Source organism: Polypterus senegalus, chromosome 2 (assembly GCF_016835505.1).
Source record: "Polypterus senegalus isolate Bchr_013 chromosome 2, ASM1683550v1, whole genome shotgun sequence".
Taxonomy (NCBI): Eukaryota; Metazoa; Chordata; class Cladistia; order Polypteriformes; family Polypteridae; genus Polypterus; species Polypterus senegalus.
The window spans coordinates 215,096,541-215,117,937 of record NC_053155.1 but is presented as its reverse complement, the minus strand read 5'-3'; the positions used below and the strand labels follow the sequence as shown (position 1 = coordinate 215,117,937).

Below are 21,397 nucleotides of genomic sequence, written 5' to 3'. Positions count from 1 at the left end.
ATCTGTTCAAAGCAAGTAAGATTTCAGTTATGTTTATTGTCTGTTACTAATATATTACTGTAAAAAACAATTCTGAAAACAAATTACATTTACAACTAATTAATTATGATCTCTGGTGAAGAATTACAGTGGAGCATAAAAGTGACCAGCATTTACAGATGCAGCTTAGCCTGACAAACTTGACAGTCAGCATGTGTGATCAGGAGGGGAATGTTAAGGTCTGTTATGCCATTTCTTTTTAGATTTAAATAAAGAGCAAAACAAAGTTCTGTTCTGAAAGAAATTATCTCTGATAACATTTTATTCTGCAAACTATTAAAAATCAAGTGTGCATAACCTCAATGTACTCTTTGTTTCAAATATCCTCGAAAGCTGGGGAAGGTGTGCTGGACTCATTTTGGTCTAATCATAGAGTAAAGGTCACATGAGTTCTATGTCCGGGAAGCCAGCAATTCCAACTGATAGTATATTTTAATAACAATCATAATGTCTATTTTCATAAATTTAAATGCTAACTTCACGGTTTATTATTCACTCATTTATAAAAGATTAAATGAGAAGCATCCAATAATGGTAATTTTGCTTACTTAGTATTGGGTGAGATTATAACAATGGAATCAAAAATTTATCAAGATGTTACATGTCTGAAATTAATTTGGTAAATTCCTTAAACAACCAGTTCCTGCTCTCTCCCTCTTGCCTTTGATTTTTGCCTGACAGGACCCTGGCAGAATTCTCTAGGATGGGTCAGCTCCCTCCTCAGGCTTTACTCCATAATATCCATTCTCCTCCTTTTGCATGGTGAAAGAACTGCTGGACCCTCAGGCACTTGACAACATTGTAGATGTGAAAATCTGCTGCAGGATTTGTGGGATTTGCTTGGTATCCATAGCAACAAAAGATCGTCCAGCAGGCAGAGTCTTCTGGAGCCTAGAGGTCAAAAGAAGGGGAAGACCCTGTGGCATTAGAATTGCAAATGATCTCATCTGAACTTAGCATGGAGAGAAGAAAGTGCCCCTTTATGAAAAGGAAGTTTTTTATTGTTGAACAGCTGGACAATAAGTGTCATTCATGTGAGCCTCTTTGTGTGGCATTAGGCCTTGGGAAAATGGTGATGGAAAAGAAATTCTCAAAGCAGCATGTCAATGAGACACGGTTAAGGAAATAATCGCTTTGTTTCCACAAAAGTGCATTCATCACAGCCATTTGCTCAATTCGGCCTGCAAATCACAGCATCCACGACAAACAACTGGGGTCAAGGGAAGGTAGAAATCAGATGTTAACATGCAATATAAGAAAAATCAGCAACAGGAAAGGGACAAATCAATAAAAGGCATATTTATAGCATTTTAAAAGGGTGATTGATGAACACTCTATCCATCAACGTGATGGCCATACTGTTTTCATCAATTTAATTTAAATCATATTGTAAAATACAACAGATAAGTGCTCATTAATTGAGTTCCATGCTGAACAGGTCAAAGTGAGGTGAGCTGGAGTTTCAACAGGCATACAAAAAGTGCAAATTGCTAACATTAAAACAGACTACAGCAATAAGGGATGGCTGCCTAAACAACTGAAATGACTGACCACAGACTATATTCTAAAATGTCCACACTGTGGAGTCCTTTGGTATGAAAAGCAAACTTCTCAAGCACTGGCACAGTTTAGTCAATGGTTCAATCAAAAAATCAGAAGACCATTTTATCCCACAACGTTTTGACTACCATTACGTTAAAAATAATGGTTGACAGATTTGGCAAAGATTAAAATTTCTTCCTATCGGGCCACTATGAGTTCACATTACCTAGCTTGACCCTGGGTGCATACTCCTTTGATTCAGTTAGGCATCCATATTAGGACCATGGTTCATAAAAATACTTATTTTAAAGTATTTTAAACACTTGGGATCAACAGTACAGAGTAATCGGGATTGTGGAAGAGACGTGAAAAAGAGAGTGCAGGCAGGGTGGAATGGGTGGAGAAGAGTGTCAGGAGTAATTTGTGACAGACGGGTATCAGCAAGAGTGAAAGGGAAGGTCTACAGGATGGTAGTGAGACCAGCTATGTTATATGGGTTGAAGACGGTGGCACTGACCAGAAAGTAGGAGACAGAGCTCGAGGTGGCAGAGTTAAAGTTGCTGGAAAAGATTTGCACTGGGTGTGACGAGTATGGATAGGATTAGAAATGAGTACATTAGAGGGTCAGCTCAAGTTGAACGGCTGGGAGACAAAGTCAGAGAGGCGAGATTGCGTTGGTTTGGACATGTGCAGAGGAGAGGAGGATGCTGGGTATATTGGGAGAAGGATGCTAAGGATAGAGCTGCCAGGGAAGAGGAAAGAGAAAGGCCTAAGCGAAGGTTTACGGATGTGGTGAGAGAGGACATGCATGTGATCGGTGTGACAGAAGCAGGAAAGATATGGAAAAAGATGATCCACTGTGGCAACCCCTAACGGGAGCAGCCGAAAGAAGAAGAAGATCCATATTAGGACCTTGGTTCATCACAAGGAGATGAGAATCACTAGTCACATTTATTTATAGAAGGATTAAAAATATTAGTCTTGCAGAAGATAGAGATATGGTTAGGCAAGTAGTTTACTATACAGGAAGCATACAACTGCAAAGAAGTGTTTGGAAAACTCAAGGTTTGGTTCGAAAAGAAAACTAAATGAAGCAGGCAAGAGCAGTGAAGACAAGTTAAAAAGGAAAGACAAAATGGTTATAGCAAAAGATGAGGCAAGAAAAATGAAAAGGACCAAGGCAAAATCAGAAAATGGGAGAAACGAGAGTTTATCTAATGTAACAGAGTTTTAAAATGTTGGAGTAGGACTTTGACTCAATGATGTCATGCATCAGGAATGGAATTGCTGGAGTTAGAGGAATGGGGAAAGGGGATGATGGCCTAATAGATTATAACACTGAGGTTTCATAAAAATAAAGTATTAATAGAGCACCGGGCACACTGGTCATTTAGGGTGACAACTAAAACTGACCAATGTTTTGACTGAATAAGGAAAATCTACAGATAGTGAGGATTGCAAAAATGACTGCTGTGTTTGATATGACTTTTCCTAAGATCTCATGGGGCTTACCATTAAATCACTTTCAGACTTAACACTTACGTCTTTAGGAGATGTGGACTTAACATTTAAACCTGGTGTCAGAGAACCCCAAGCAAACTGAGGTGGTATCAATAAAGTAAAGAAAGGGAGACATTCCCAGTTTTGCTTCAAACCTGGTTTGCTCTCAGTGTCAGGAACTCCAGCTAGTAAAGTTTATTTTGGAGCATTTTGGAATTGTTTCCTAATATCCATTTTATAAATTCATTTTTATTTATATTTCACCTCTTTTCTTTGACATCCTGGATGACATCATTAAAGACTGGGTTGCATTGGATGCTGTGGACTTTGTTATCATTGCTAGGCTAACAAGGTGCAAGTGGTGTTTTGAATAATCCCTGCCTAAACTTTGCCTATAAAACAAGGAGACTGTCTCATAAAGGAAGAAAAAAAAATTTTTTTTAAGAATTTCAAATTTACAATGCACACAACAGAATGAAATATAACAGGGCACTTCAACTTCCTTTTACCTGCTTGGTTTGCTGCCATACTGTATGTCAAACTCCTTGTGGTTAAGAATGATTCACCAGCTCAAATGAATCAATCCCATTAAAAAGATTTATTAAGTATATTTCATTGTATTCTAGTCATTGTTGTAGATAAGTGATTTCAAGCAATAGGAATGAGATGCTTGTGCTTCCAGCTATCAGAAAGGCAGACTTGAGGTTTAGAGTGTTATAATCATTTCTTACAAACTGCATAGGTGAACAAAGAAAGGGTTACACAATAATATACTATGCAGTAGAAGAAGCAGATAGTCATCCTTTGTTAAATCTACATGGGAAGCACTTGGCAGCAGATCACACCAACATGGATGATGCGTAGTACACTCATTTTTCTCCCCAGCTCTTTCACTTGTTAAGACCCTAAGGACAGGGCCCTAAATCAATGTTTATACAAATTTATGCTCGAAGTAGCTAAAGTTGTAAGACAACAATATTAAGTTAAAAAGTTAAAAATCTGATTGATATTAGACTTTGTACTGCAATGTTTTAACAAATAATTACCTAAAATAAAAAGTGTTCACAATGGTTAACTTAAGAAGAATAAAATCAGTGCAGTGGATTAATTAAAACTAGATTTCCTAGGCTAAACTTGGATCCCCAGAGTTTTCATCTGCATAATATGACTTTACACATACGAGATAATAAATCTACATCTGCAAATGTGTTCCAAAACTTTAGTTTGTTATAAGAAACTTTATTATCAGAAGGTAGGCGTGACAAGGAAATGTACTGCAGCAAGGCTGGGGAAACATCAGCACTGTGTTCTCCATGGCCACTGCCCTGATCTTCCAATGCTAATTCCACATGGCTCCACATGACCTCATCTGTTTGTCTGGTGCCTTCATATAATGGCACCTTAATTCTCAAAGATGTTACCCTTTTGTCAGTGCTAGTTGCAATTTGGTCTGACTTTTCAAAGCAAGATGTTACCATTTGTTTTATTCTCGATTTCATTTTTCCTATCTTGAAATGCTTATCTAAACATTTCACTTTCATTTCCTGTTTAGTATCATTTAAACACTATCTTATATGCCATCTTTTATTCATTCTTTCATATCCACATCCATCTTAAATATCAAGTTTGTCAGCATTTTCTGTATATCCTTGTGTGCAATGCTTTGACACCTGATTGAGTCTCATGGCCAGCTGGTGTTTGTAGGTGAATTGAACATACTGTAAATTGAAAAACGAGTTTGTTTTTTACATTGTTGGAATGAATGCATAGAGTCTTTACTTGTAGCATCTCCTCGGCCTTATCCTTGACACTGAGTAGACTGGTACAATGAGGAGCATGGCTGCCAAGTTGCTTTCATAAGCGCAATATCAGACAGATCAGGCTCTATGGTCATCTTTCTTACTAAGCAGGAAGCTGTAGAAGCAGGATTGTGCCATTTGTTTTGGATTTTGTGGGTCTTTAGGAAGTTATAACAGAGGCAAATTGTGCTATGTGTCACAAAAAAACCTAACTGGAAGCGTTGAGATGCAGAATATCCTGAATATTTAGGGCATAATGTAATGAAAGCAGTGCTGCCAGAGCAGAAGTTGTCAGCTATCACATTTACAGCTATGAAATGGATAAGATCAACCACCTTGGTGATTTCTTACAGTCTAATTAATTTAAGAAGGAGAATTTCTAAGAGATCAGCAGACTTCTACGACACTGTTAAAGTGATAGACCAAAGTTAGCTATCTTTGTTCTTCTGAATTATGTTACTTCAATCATCTGGCACTGAAAAATAAAGCTCACTTAAATCTATAGACTATGCATAAGCAGGCCTAAATGACACAATGCTAACAAAATTAAAAGATTTATTCAGATAATTGCTCAAAACGTAAATCCCTACTTTAACTTGAAAATGACAGATGTGAGATTAGACTTTGTCTTACCTTTCTGCCTGGTCTCCAAGTGAGCCTATAAATATTGCAAAGGCATTTACTTGGGAATTAGTGGTCAATGCTTGTGCAAATCGTGATGGGCTGATGCCATATCTCTCCAGGTTAGCATCGCTTAACACTATGACAAAGTATTCATCAGCCTCTTCCTTAACAATCTCTTTGACTGCATGCTCTGTTCCTTCCAGGGTGTAGTCTCCACTCATGCAGAACTGTGAATGTGCGTGCATTATCTGTGAAACAGAAGGAGGAAGGATCACATGTCTTGGAAAAGTTTATGAAAATATAACATCTCTGACCTGACAAATCACTGTAGAAAGGAAACTGCTTATGCTTTTTGACTTAATTAAAACTTGCATTTTCAGAATATAAACACATAAATCCTCCAAACGTTTAAATTACTCTACTCTACTTAAAATGAGTAAATGGCTAATAAAAAACTCACGGTTTGATCTGCTAACCTGCTTAATTCAATACAAGATTGTGGGTAGACAGTGTCTATCTTGACACCATGAGACACGAACCAAGAAACAGCTCTGGATGGGATGCCGGCTGATATTTAAATGCATGGCAGATGTAAGTATATAGTATGCTGGAAATGTACCTAATCCTGTCTAGTTGTCTAAGTCTAGAATTGGAACAGTGAAAACTATTACAATATACAATTATGTGTTTGACTATTTTGAATCTTTAAGCCTTGAGAAAGCTTGAAGTGCTACTTCTAAAATTTTTAGACTTTTAAAATCATCAGTGGCATAATACCAATATTTTATGAGATGATTTACCTTGAGAACCTCTAATCTCTGTTTATTGTTCTTGGGGATTTTATCACATCTGACCAACTCAATATTGAATCCATCTCCTGAATGTCCAAGAATATCATACTGTACAAAAAAAGAAAACAAATCTTAATTTTGTCACCATAATATATCATATAAAAACAACACACAATTGGTTATCACCTTAGCACATCCAAACTTTTATTCCAGTTAAAATCTAGAAAAAGAAATTCATTTAATCCCATCAGTCCTTTTCCTAATCATTTTGCATTTTTAAACACATCCACAAGTACAGTAATAAATAAAATTCTTATTATACTGAATTATATATTCCAAAAGATTTTTTGATTCTGTTTAAAGTTTAAACAATTACACATTGGAATATCTGAAGGTGTTTTCAAATGTTTTCAAAGGGGAGACTAGACTTGTAGTTAGTTGTAATGTCAGGGGAAACAATGGAAATAAATCTACATTAATATTGACTGGAGATATACAGTATATACATATATATATTTACTTAATGATTCTGCATATTATAAGGTATCATTATGTTTAAGCATGATTGTAATCTCACTAATATTGTTTAATCACTATTAAGCATTGACTGGCATTGAACTTCTAGATAATCTTAAAAAACAGGAATGCACGGAATTCTGCAACTGTCTACTTCACAAATGAACTGACACCCTGAAAACTAATGCCAAAGACAGGGTGGAGGATTAGTAATAAGGGGGCATGCCATGCCTTAAAACTGAAGTCTAACAGCCTTCTCTGCAGACAGAACATAGCGGTTTATTATCTTTAATAAATGTCTAAACTGAAACCAGAAGGCTTTTGAACTCTTATCTATGACAATAATAATTACATTAGATAAATTTTATTAATCCCATGGAGAAAGAACAATGATAATAATAACAAACCTGACTTGATGGATACAATTCTATAAAAAGTTCTCGTTATTAAATTAATAGTAAGTCCCTTATTTGCACTCAGAGTAGCCAAAATGTACTGAGGTAAGTATTTAAAGAAATGTGAAACAAAGGGGATGGTTTATGTTAATACCAATGGGTCCATACTACATAGCAAATCAAGCAGCGGTGGCTCTCAACTTCAAACATCTCATTCTATCTTTTCATACAACTGCTCTAAAGGATTGTGATCTTAAGAATGAAGTCATTATGCATTAAGGGAAACACACCTTTGTGTTTCTGGCACCATTCTAGAACTTTTCCATCCCTGTGGTATGTACCATTATACTTCAGAAAGAGTAATTCTCAGAAGAACACAATGATATCATGAAGGAATGTAACAATGTTCAGAGATCATGTAGTTTTGTTTTGAGTATAGCTCTACTCAAATCAAATCCTACAGAATATCCTTCAAAATGTCAACACCACTACCAGTCTGCACTGTTGATATCATAACAAGATTAATCCATGAGCTCATGGGGCTTTTACCATATCCTCATCCTCCCATCAGAAGGAATGAGGAGAAACCATGATTCATCAGATCAGGCAGTGTTTTTTCCAATGTGTCCAATATATGTGTTCTTTAGCTAATTACAATCACCTCTACATTTTGCTCATTGAAAAGAGCAGAAAACGTCAGTTGTCATATTTCAAACTACAGTATACAGTATACTACAGTATAAGACTCTGATAGGTCTTTTTCAGCTCCATTGTGTCCTTCACTGTCTGTTCCTTTGCACAAGCCATTTAAACCTCTGTCGGCTTTTTTCATCAACACTCCGTATCCACCCTCAGAACACCATAGGATGGATGACTTATGAATGTTTGCCCAGCCTTAATACATTTTGTGACATTGTCATACATAAGAACGTCTGCAAAGTTGCTGTTCCTGATGCACACTTATAACTCCACTTCTGTAAAAGGACTTGTGAGAGCCTTTTCTCCCTATAAGATGAAAGGACATAACTCATGGGTAGTACCCACCTACCTGTTTTAAACAACAATGCCTGCTCATTTACAAAATCAGTTTCAAGGCATGATTGAATATACCTTAAAAAAGCTATCACTTTGTATAAATTAAGATGTAAAACATAAAAAATAATGTGCTATGCAAAAAATACAGAATACATGTTTGCAAAGAAAGAAAAGTAACAGACTTATTCCCAAAACACAAATGGGTAAAAAAAAAATGATATGATGAAGCTTCACTGCTCTGGTGCTCCCTCCATTTGGTCTCCTCTTTTAGATCCTATAATGACAGGTTGACCAGGTTTTCATAGTCATAAAACGTGACACGATTCGGTAATGAAGCAAGCACAGTACAGTTGTACTTGAAAGTTTGTGAACCCTTTAGAATTTTCTATATTTCTCCATAAATATGACCTAAAACATGATCAGATTTTCACTCAAGTCCTAAAAGTAGATAAAGAGAAACCAGTTAAACAAATGAGACAAAAATATTATACTTGGTCATTTATTTATTGAGGAAAATTATCAAATATTACATGTTTGTGAATGGCAAAAGTATGTGAACCTTTGCTTTCAGTATCTGGTGTGACCCCCCTTTGCTGCAATAACTGCTACTTAACATTTCCGGTAAGTTTTGATCATTCCTGCACACCGGCTTGGAGGAATTTTAGCCCATTCCTCCGTACAGAACAGCTTCAACTATGGGATGTTTGTGGGTTTCCTCATATTAACTGCTCGCTTCAGGTCCTTCCACAAAATTTCGATTGGATTAAGGTCAGGACTTTGAGTTGGCCATTCCAAAACATTAACTTTATTCTTTTTTAACCATTCTTTGGTAGAACGACTTGTGTGCTTAGGGTCGTTGTCTTGCTGCATGACCCACCTTCTCTTGAGATTCAGTTTATGGACAGATGTCCTGACATTTTCCTTTAGAATTCTCTGATATAATCAAAATTCATTGTTCCATCAACGAAGGCAAGCCGTCCTGGCCCAGATGCGGCAAAACAGGCCCAAACCTTGATACTACCACCACCATGCAGTGTTTTCCTTTCTCCAAACAGAATGCTTTTCTTCTATTCTGTTCTCACCTGACCACAAAACATTCTTCCAATAGCCTTCTGGTTTGTCCATGTGATCTTTAGCAAACTGCAGATGAGCAGCAATGTTTTTTTTTGGAGAGCAGTGGCTTTCTCTTTGCAACCCTGCCATGCACACCATTGTTGTGTTCTCCTGATGGTGGACTCATGAACATGAACATTAGCCAATGTGAGAGAGGCCTTCAGTTGCTTAGAAGTTACCCTGGGGTCCTTTGTGACCTCACCGACTATTACACGCCTTGCTCTTGGAGTGATCTTTGTTGGTCGACAACTCCTAGGGAGGGTAACAATGGTCTTGACTTTGCCCCATTTGTACACAGTCTGACTGACTGTGGATTGGTGGAGTCTAAACTCTTTAGAGATGGTTTTGTAACCTTTTCCAACAACAACAACAACAACATTTATTTATATACCACATTTTCATACAAAAAGTAGCTCAAAGTGCTTTACATAATAAAGAATAGAAAAATAAAAGACACAATAAGAAAACAAAATAAATCAACATTAATTAACATCGAATAAGAGTAAGTTCCAATGGCCAGGGGGGACAGAAAAAAAACTCCAGATAGCTGGAGAAAAAATTAAATCTGTAGGGATTCCAGACCATGAGACCGCCCAGTCCCCTCTGGGCAGCCTGATGAGCATCAACAACTCTTTTTGTGAGGTCCTTTAGAAATCTCCTTTGTTCGTGCCATGATACACTTACACAAACATGTGTTGTGAGGAGCAGACTTTGATAGATCCCTGTTCTTTAAATAACATAGGGTGCCCACTCACACCTGATTGTCATCCCAATGATTGAAAACACCTGACTCGAATTTCACATTCAAACTAACTGCTAATCCTAGAGGTTCACATATTTTTGCCACTCATAAATATGTAATATTCGAACATTTTCCTGAATAAATAAATGACCAAGTATAATATTTTTGTCTCATTTGTTTAACTGGTTTCTCTTTATCGACTTTTAGGACTTGAGTGAAAATCTGATGATGTTTTAGATCATATTTTTGCAGAAATATAGAAAATTCTAAAGGGTTCACAAACTTTCAAGTACAACTGTAGATGTACAGTAGATTAATTCAAAAGATAGGCGAAATCCCTCTTGAGTTTTGTGGGTTTGTGAAAAATGTATATTAAATAGAAAATTCTCCATTCAAGTTTTGTGCAATTAAAACAGCAACAATTTGTTAAATTCCACAATGCAATGCATAAAACAAAGCACAATGCATAAAAACAGAGCTTTCCCAGAAAAAAAGTTATATATCTGGCTTCCCTATATAATGGATGGGTTAAAACATTACACCATAGCAAGTAAGTTGTTTCTACCAATACCTCATATAATGAAATAACCCACAGAAATATAAACATAGACAATCATTTTTAGAAGAATACATACACAATAATATTACAACAATTGAAATAATACAAACAGTTGAGCTTTATATTTAGTAATACTTACTACACACAAGACAAACAGTATCACAACATAAAGCAAGCAGTCATTTTATACTTTCACTTTAATTAAATCAGTCTTTAGTGAAGCATTCAAAAAATAATGTTAATGTTATCTTGACTCTTTAAATGTATTTGCAAGATGATTATTATTATTACTCCTACTACTACTGGGAAAAGGACCAAGGCTGCCAGAGTTTCTGCTGTTCATTGAGAGAAACTGGACTTCTCTGCAATATCTGCATTGAGGATTTGTGCAGATGTTTAGAAGGTAATATTCCTCTTCAAAAAAGACCTATCTGAGAAGCAAATTGTCTAAGTGTAGAAGTAAGTAGTACATCAGGTTACTTGACTTGTGTTTTCCATTAATTAAAATGAAGTTGTATCTTTTAATATATTCTTGTTTGTCATGGCACTGGAAAAAGGTGAAGTGTTGCGTATTGGTTGGACATTCAACACATCAAGAGTTTTACTGTACTCTGTACATAAGAACATAATGCTATTACAACTTCTAGAAACTAATACTTTAAAAGATATGCAAGTTGATTGCTTATAGTTTATAGTTTATGTCAGGGGTTTAAAAAGTGTAAACGTTTAAAGTGAGGGTACAAATAAGAATAAAGAAAATATTTTTTAAAAAGCCCAGTACAGAAAAAGCATGCTTTTCTGTTTTGACCAATTGGCAAACACACCACTTATTTTATGTGCAATCAACCAAAGAATTAGGCAATGAAAAAATATGATTTAATTGTAACACTTTGCTGTTTGTTCTTTTATCTGAAATGATAATACCATCCTCATTTTTACTATAAATAAAACTTGAATCATCTATATAATTATCACTATTAAGACAAAGTGAGGTATGTGAGGTAATATGTGATGAAAGAAAAAAATGTGTCATAATTGTTGCAATCAGTTGTAGCAGAAGCACATCTATGTAAAAGAGATTTGATTATTATGATGCATGGTACCGAGACAGTGCGATGACAACAGGCAAGTCCTCAAATGATTTCAGTTACGTTGAAAACGCTGAAAATGTATTTCCATCATTTAAAAGCCATTCACTCTTACTTCTACATCACTTAAGAAAGGGTGAAGGGGTGAAAACTCAGAGAGAGCCATCATATGTGGAATTTGTAAAATTCACTGTCACACAAACTAGTCATTGGTATTGGCCCATTTAACAATTATTCCATTTGAACATAGCACCATAGGGGACCACTTGGCCTTTTATCTTTCACATTAATATGTGTTAGAAAATGTAAAATTAACCATAAAAAGACAGTTAAGCAACCCATATAAGCAAAAAAAAACTTAATATAAATTTTGAATAAGAAGAGCATTGGATTTAGTTTGTTCATTCTAAGTTAAAATTATGGAGCGGTGGTTTGGCCCGTGTATAGATGGCACACACAGCCATTTAAATGTTATGACTACCATGCAAGTATCTATGATATATGCCTAAAAATAGATTAAAATTTTGGTCAAAAATACATTCTCAGTTGCAACAAACCTTTCTAACTACATTTGCCATGTAACTGTACTACAGGTGACAAAGCCTTGGGGAACGCAGCAGTTTTAAAATAGTCTCTGCCATGAGGGGATTTCACTTTATATTTATGAATGTGCTTTAGGCCTATAGCAGTGGGTTTCTTGCCAAATACCCTCTAGTTTGTACTCTAAACATTACATACTTTCTTGGATATGTTACTAGTTCCACTCAATCCTCAAGGCAGCTTTCACTTGTACTCAGTTAATGATTTAAGTTGTACGTGTCCACTTCTTAAGACATTCAGTGAAAACAAGGCAAAGGTTTACTGCTTCCATTCCAGCTCTGACTTACTTTGTTTCATTATGTTTTCTTTAAAATGTAACAGAATCAACTTCATGAAGTAAATTTCACTGAAAAACAGACAATTTTGCAAGCTCCAAATTGTATTTGTATGTTTTTAAGGTAAACTATTTGTTTTTACTGGTACTGTGAAAATAATGACATTCTTAAAGCAGGGACAACAGATGATTTTGACTGTTAGATATTATGAAATTATTAAAGAATAATAAACAAAATCTAATCAAAATGGCATATATTGCTAACAGACCACAGTAATTATAAAATTTAACAAATAGCTTATCTGAAATAATTAGTGAACTTTTCATATGAAATGGATAAGTAATTATCACCCAGTTATGTTTATTACAGCAGAGGAAATGGCAATGAGGCATGAAACCATATCAGCCAACATCTGCACATTAGGCTGAGGACTTTAGTTTGTGCGACTTACAAGATCAGCATAAAGGCGCTTGCTAAGGGCCAAGCATAGAGATGGTGGTAAAAAAAATGAAGTTTAAAGTACAAGATGTAGCAGCAGGAATGAAGCACTGCTGACAAAGCAAATGCTAACCTCGATATTCACACAATCGATTTAAAAAGCCTTCTGGAAAATGACCAACGAGCAGTTCAGAAGCATTCTCAATAAAAAACGAATACACAATAAAAACCTAAAACAAAAATGCTAGGATTATTAAAAAACAGCTGCTTACATATTTGACCACAACAGTAATTATTGACAGTTTATTTTCAAGCATAAAATAATACCACTACTTTCATAGAAATTAATTAAAACTAAACAAGTAGCTGAGACTTAGTCGGCTCAGTTAAGAAGCAGATAGATCTAAAGGAGAGATAGCCACAAGAAGAATTGTGCACGCCATGTCTGGAAGCAATGTTACTCTTGTGGTATTTCAGTTTTAAAAAAGTGGCTAAACAAAGGATATGCACACATCAGATGATAAAAAATGTTACATTCAAATAAAAATTGTAAAAACATAAATGGTGCTGTGACTTAAGTCTGTTGTGTATATGCATTATTGTAGTTTGTTTGATGGGTATTCCTCCATTTATCAAGATTCCAGGCAGGTAGGGTTTACTGTTTACAATCTTTTCATACAACGTAGTACTCACCTTAAATATTTGTCATGTGCCTTTCATAAGGACATGGAGTCATTTTGTGCACAAACTGTTTAGTTTATGATCTTTTCTTTTCTTTCAAAATCAATAAAACATGCATTTTGTTTACATCATTGAAGCAGCATTTTGGTTAAGTTTAATGTGGGCATCTCCATTTTATGCAGTTTTCTTCATAGTCACAGCCATCTTGTTTGGCTCCTATCATGCGAGTCATGCTCCATGATGCAGTATGTCATGGCACTGGTGGTATTTAAGATGGCAGCCCACAACACATGACATCCAAGTTTTTAAAATGAAATAATAAAAAACAAATGGCTATTGTGAATCTTAGTGAAGGTTGGGTAGGGATTTTAGCTCGGTACTATTTTGGACAACAACATCTGCCTCTTGCTCTGGTGTTGTTTATTTGCAGCAATTCCACTTTTAACTGCAGCCTGTATATCAATTATCATGCATGATGAACCTTCTTGTATCTTGATTAAGCTATTTCTCTCTCCTAATTCATTTGTCGTTAGGAACAAACCATTTTTCCACTTTGGCTGCAGTAAAAATATTAGTGAGAATAAATAATCCTACTTGAAAGCCCCTAGTCATCTGAGATGCAGGAAGTGTGCATGCTTTAAATGACCAAAGCAATCCAGTGGGATCAGCATGCGTAACGATAAGGACAGACATGGGTACAATTTTCAGCCAACATGCTTGGGTGCCTCTCAGCTTGGGCAGGTCTATCTATCAAAAGAGGGGACCTTTCATTAGCTTTCATTTACTTCATATATCAAACTTCAGTATAATCCGCACACTGGGCAAGATGACTGTTTTTACAAGATCCCTACACTGACTAAATGAGATTATATTTTGGAAAACTTCAAAGAGGCAAACTCACTTTTGTTTGATCTGGCTGCTAAATTTTAAGCAAATCAAATTAGATTAGAACAATTTTACTAATCCCAAGTGGAAATTCACATGCATACCATACCGTAGCAGAAATGTAAAACCAAAACACAAAAAATTACAACAACCAATCAATAAATCTTAAGTTTAATTAGAGTTTTTAATGGAACAGCAAGAAATATGATATCTGTTTTATAGCATGATGATATGCATGAGCAGTGCAACAATGACAAGTGTTGAAATGAACAGCTCTATAGCTCAGCAGGAGTATGTGGAGTAAAAACGTGGTATTGTGCAGTGCCCACCACAGAAGGGATGTGCTCATTACATTTACACTGTGCCATAACTATGGAAGCTGTAATCCAAACTTGTAGCCTGCAGATACTTCTAAGTAGGAAGACAACTGAAAGGTGTTTTGTCAAAATGCAGTGCAGTTGCTCATTACATAACAAGAGCTGTGATTATAAATGGGTCTTCCTGTTTTTTGTATTTACAATAGGGTTTAAAAATTAAACATATGCTGAAACATTATTTCGGGCTGGGGAGTATTTTAAAATGTTGTCATCATATCTAATACCAATAACAACAGGCATTAATGAATGTTTATAACTGTTACATGTATTAGAGTCATACATGTTTTCATTACTACTTATTCTTTGCTTCACACTCATAAAAATCTATGGATTAACATTTATGTCAAAATTAAAACAAAATAACATGGAAATTAAAAAATACAGTAATCACAAGAAAGTATGAAGTATGTTTACTATATATAAAGAAGACTTTAAATTGTGAAAAAATGTACAATTAAACACATTTGATCTAATTATTATGAAATAAAATTTCATCACTTTATTTTGGTTCAATAAAGTAGCTACATTACATTTAGTTATTCCATCCATCCATTTTCTAGCCCGCTGAATCCGAATACAGGGTCACGGGGGTCTGCTGGAGCCAATCCCAGCCAACACAGGGCACAAGGCAGGAACCAATCCTGGGCAGGGTGCCAACCCACCGCAGGCATTTAGTTATTGCATATTTTATTTTAAAATGGCCAAGTGGCTCCTTTATAGCCATTGCAATAATGCATTTTCACAATTTCTATCTATCTATAAATCTGTTTTGTAGTGCCTTTCATACATCTATCCGTCTGTCTGGATTTGATTAATTTCATACAGTCACATGAAAAAGTTTGGGAACCCCTCTTAATTCCTTGGATTTTTGTTTATCATTGGCTGAGCTTTCAAAGTAGCAACTTCCTTTTAATATTTGACATGCCTTATGGAAACAGTAGTATTTCAGCAGTGACATTAAGTTTATTGGATTAACAGAAAATATGCAATATGCATCATAACAAAATTAGACAGGTGCATAAATTTGGGCACCCCAACAGAGATATTACATCAATACTTAGTTGAGTCTCCTTTTGCAAATATAACTGCCTCTAGATGCCTCCTATAACCTTTGATGAGTGTCTGGATTCTGGTTGGAGGTATTTTTGACCATTCTTCCATACAAAATCTCTCCAGTTCAGTTAAATTTGATGGCTGCTGAGCATGGACAGCCTGCTTCAAATCACCTCATAGATTTTCGATGATATTCAAGTCAGCGGACTGTGGCGGCCATTCCAGAACATTGTACTTCTCCCTCTGCATAAATGCCTTTGTAGATTTCGAACTGTGTTTTAGGTCATTGTCTTGCTGAAATATCCAACCCCTGCGTAACTTCAACGTTGTGACTGATGCTTGAACATTATCCTGATGAATTTGATGATACTGGGTTGAATTCATCAGACCCTTGACTTTAACAAGGGCCCCAGTCCCTGAACTAGCCACACAGCCCCAAGGCATGATGGCACCCCCACCAAATTTGACAGTAGGCAGCAGGAGTTTTTTTTGGAATGTGGTGTTCTTCTTCTGCCATGCAAAGCGCTTTTTGTTATGACCAAATAACTCCATTTTTGTGTCATCAGTCCAAAGCACTTTGTTCCAAAATGAATCTGGCTTGTCTAAATGAGCATTTGCATACAACAAGCGACTCTGTTTGTGGTGTGAGTGCAGAAAGGGCTTCTTTCTCAACACCCTGCCATACAGATGTTGTTTGTGCAAATTGCACTGAATTGTAGAACGATGTACAGATACACTATCTGCAGCAAGATGTTCTTGCAGGTCTTTGGAGGTGATCTGTGGGTTGTCTGTAACAATTCTCACAATCCTGCGCATATGCCGCTCCTGTATTTTTCTTGGCCTGCTAGACCTGGGTTTAACAGCAACTGTCTGTGCCTATGGCCTTCCATTTCCTGATTACATTCCTTACAGTTGAAACTGACAGTTTAAACCTCTGAGATAGCTTTTTGTAGCCTTCCCCTAAACCATGATACTCAACAATCTTTGTTTTCAGATCTTTTGAGAGTTGCTTTGAGGATCCCATGCTGTCACTCTTCAGAGGAGAGTCAAAGGGAAGCACAACTTGCAACTGACCATCTTAAATACCTTTTACCACTCATGATTGGACACACCTGTCTATGAAGTTCAAGGCTTAACAGGCTAATCCAACCAATTTGGTTCTGCAAGTAATCAGTATTGAGCAGTTAGTTACATGCATTCAAATCTGCAGAATTACAAGGGGACCCACATTTTTGCACAGCCAGTTTTTCACATTTGATTTAATTTCATACAATTAAATAATGCTTCACTGAAAATCTTTGTTTGGAAAACACCCCAGTACTCAGATCTTTCTAGGAAATGAAAGACATATCACTGATCTTTTTTGTTGAAAGTAGAGTAAATTATTATGCAGGCTGAGTGGGGTTCCCAGACTTTTTCATATGATTGTAACTACCATTTTATTTTGACACAAATGGTATTCCATAAAAATAGAGCTTTTTGATAAACAAAAAAAAAATACCTGAAAAATCATGACAGGCTTTGCAATACACCCAAACAGGCAGGTTGAGATAAAAAGCCTCAGTGACATATCCACAAAAAGCCAGGCACATTAGCAATGGGTGACATATTCACACTCACACCCACACACATTCCTCAATATCATTTCTCATAACGGCTTTCCAAACACGATGTCTAGCAAAGCAATCTGGGTGGAGTTCTTTAAAACCTAAATGCTGTTACTTTTTTAGTAACCGCACTATGACATAAACAGTCTTACAATTAGAGGGAAATACTGAGTTTGGCTTAACATCTCATCACAACAGATATAAACATATCCATATATTCAGTTTTTCTGTATGGAGTCTGTTTGAAAGAAAATTTACAATTGCACTAAATAATATATGAACAGAAACCCTCATTCAATTGAAATTCTGTCATAGATGCCTCTTAAATTGGAAAGTCACATTATAACTTACACTTCATTCTTTGGTTTAGTCATGTCTAAGAGCCTAACATACAAAGTGGCACATCTATTTCAGGGGACCTTATCCTTTGCCTTAACCTCACATGTAAATACTTTGTCCTTCATATTTACGTTAAATTTAAGTTATACTTTTCAAATATCAAAAAGTCTGTAACTTACCAGAATACAAAAAAAAAAAGATTTGACAATGAACTTCTGGGAGTTCCTGTATTATGTCATACTATTAAAAATATCACAGTCAAAACTCCTATATCCATATGAACCAAACAAAGCAACAATCCCATGATTCAGTGCAAACAAATTTGAACTTTCTACTTTTTAAAGGGTAGCACGGCAGAGTAGTTGTTACCACTCCTACGTAACATCAGCAAATTAGGCCAAACCAGTGCTAACATGAACTTTACATGTTCTCCCCATACCTGAACTTGGTGACTGGCCTTGTGTGAGTAAATGTGTGCGATGGACTTGGGCCCATCTAGGCTTGGCTCCAGCCTTGCATCAGGGACCTCATGAACCTAAATTAGATGAAGTGAGTACAAAGATGCAGGTAATGTTTTTCAGCAAGCAAGAATAAAAAGTGAATATCAGTGCATTCTTTACTATAGATGAGCAGCGAGTTGGCACAAAGTTAATGCTGCTGCCTCATAGACCCAAAATCATATGTTTGAACCCTAGTCCATTCAGCATCTGTGTGGAGATCCCTTTTTTCCTTGCTGCATCCAAAAAATGCGTATGATAGGTTTATTGCCAATGCTAAATTTCCTGCATAGGAGTGAATATAAGTGGATATGTTTGTGTTCCAAGTAATGAACTGCTACACAATGTGTTGATTCCCACAAAACCGGGGATTCAAGAATTAATGGATGGAAGGAGTTTTGATACAGAAAAATAAAGCAATCAACAGCATAAGTCAGTTATTATTATTACTATATCATTACTACAACTGTAGTATATTATTACTATATGTAGCAAACATTGTTTTTATTAAAGAATACTGATTTAAGAAAAGAGCAAAATTACATTTTTTTTCATCCTGGTTAATGGTCACCATCCTAACATCATAGCCATGTAATGTACCCAGTTATACAAATCATACACCAAGAATATGAAACAGTACAATAACTGAAACAACGTTAGCTCAAGAAAGTGTTTTCATCTCATCTAGGCAGCTCATTTTAATTATGCATAAAACCAGAAGTTTTTGGCATCATACCCCAGAATATTTGATACTGTAGATAGAATATGACATGTGGAGCAGAACTCAAATGATTAACAATCAAAGAGTACATTACAATGACTTTTGGACAACAATAGGCATTATCAGTGAACAAACAGCCAAGAAATGAGAATCCGGAGCAGTCGTTCCCTCAATGATGACAGCCTTTTAATGTTCTGCCAGAGATGTAAAAACAGCAGGCCTGGAGGCCAAAAGAGTACAAAATGGAGCAGAAGAAGACAGAAAGTGTGAAGTTAAAAATTGTCAAGATCAAAAGCCAGAAAAAACTAAATTAAACTGAATAATAAAGCCTGTTACGACTCAAAAATCATTGTCAAAATGCCACACAAAGTCCTGACTCCCTAGACTGATTTCTGTACTAGCTAAACACTCCACAAACACAGGACTTTTTATTCAGAAACTTGGACACTGCAGATAATTCTGGGACATGATGACACCTCATGTCACATGGCCTACGTGTGCCAACATGGTGGCAGACCCAACCACAAAGTGGCAGGGGGATGATGTCACAACAATAATGATAAAAATATCAATATGAATAGAAACAATATTAATTCACAAAAGAATAAAGAAGATTTACAACATTTCAATTATCATTAGGTGCCAAAAACTAAGTCTAGATGGAGATTGTACTTCTACATAGCACAAATTCTGTGAGAAAAGTTGAACAGCTCAACAAACTGAAAATCTGATAATCAAATGCATTAATAACAGTTAAGTATCAGAATAATAAGTATAGATGCACTATATAAATACCCAGCACTCTGTATGTACTGTAATAAGGAAGAATAATAGTAATGAAGTTTACTTATAACATGCTTTTCTTAAATACAAAGTGCTACAAATATAACAACAAACAGAATAAAAAATGAATTCAAAAATGACAAGAAAAGAGATAAAGTTTACATTGTCACATTTTGCCACTTGTCATAGGCTTGAGTCTGTTGTGACCCTGAACTGAATTAGTCAGGCTTGACAAGGTATGTATTTATTTATGAATTTCTGCATATACCTGTTTTAGCATTTTTGCATTGCAAAGACCCAATACATTTGTCACTGATTTAAATAAAAGTTTTGGAACTTATGACACAGAGTTAAACGTTTCATGTTCACTTCCTGGAATGGCTTTTTTACCTCTGGAGGTTATCTTGCACAATGAACTTTGTCCTGTCTCTTTATAAGCGGTATAAAAAATCACCTAAATGCTGCATGTTTGCTTACAGGATAGGCTTCAAAAGACTCTGAACTGGTACACAAAAAGAAGCCATGCAGGGACCAGTGGCACACCGGTAATGAATGGACATTACAAGCTGACAGTCAGCAGCCATTTGAATGAACTACCTGCGCTAGCAACTACCACAAGATAGATAGATAGATAGATAGATAGATAGATAGATAGATAGACAGACAGACAGACACTTTATTAATCCCAAGGGGAAATTCACAAACTCCAGCAGCAGCATACTGTTAAAGAACAATATTAAATTAAAGAGTGATAACAATGAAGATATAACAGACAGACAATAATTTTGTATAATGTTAACGTTTAAACCCCCAGGTGGAACTGAAGAGTCACATAGTGTGGGGAAGGAACGATCTCCTCAGTCTGTCAGTGGAGCAGGACAGTGACAGCAGTCTGTCGCTGAAGCTGCTCCTCTGTCTGGAGATGATCCTGTTCAGTGGATGCAGTCGATTCTCCATGACTGACAGGAGCCTGCTCAGCGCCCGTCGCTCTGCCACGGATGTCAAACTGTCCAGCTCAGTGCCTACAATAGAGCCTGCCTTCCTCACCAGTTTGTCCAGGCATGAGGCGTCCCTCTTCTTTATGCTGCCTCCCCAGTACACCACCGCATAGAAGAGGGCGCTTGCCACAACCGTCTAATAGACCATCTGCAGCATCTTATTGCAGATTTTGAAAGACGCCAGTCTTCTATGTAGTAAGGGCAACCATGCCAGAAGAGATGCTGAATTGCTGCTGGGTTTACTGTCTCTGTTTAGCTGGCAAGGTATTGTTGATTTCAAATTAGCCATTTTCAAATGGATCCTGAAAAGTTTTAATGTCCACCTTGACAGATTTCATTGTAGTATGTAAATTATGCACTATGACAATAAACTTGTCATGACTTGACAAAATACATTTTA

General features: G+C 36.1%; 1 protein-coding gene across 1 annotated transcript in view; it reads right to left on the bottom strand.

The window, feature by feature from the left end:
- Positions 1-507: 507 nt before the first annotated feature.
- Positions 508-21,397, bottom strand: part of vwa8 (von Willebrand factor A domain containing 8) — a 482,517-nt gene continuing 461,627 nt past the window's right edge. Inside the window, exons 43-45 of the mRNA XM_039745289.1 lie at positions 6,305-6,403; positions 5,514-5,752; positions 508-930 (exon numbers count right to left, since the gene is read on the bottom strand). Of these exons, the coding sequence (XP_039601223.1) occupies positions 822-930; positions 5,514-5,752; positions 6,305-6,403 (447 nt within the window). The 3' untranslated portion in view covers positions 508-821. The remainder of the gene's footprint in view (positions 931-5,513; positions 5,753-6,304; positions 6,404-21,397) is intronic.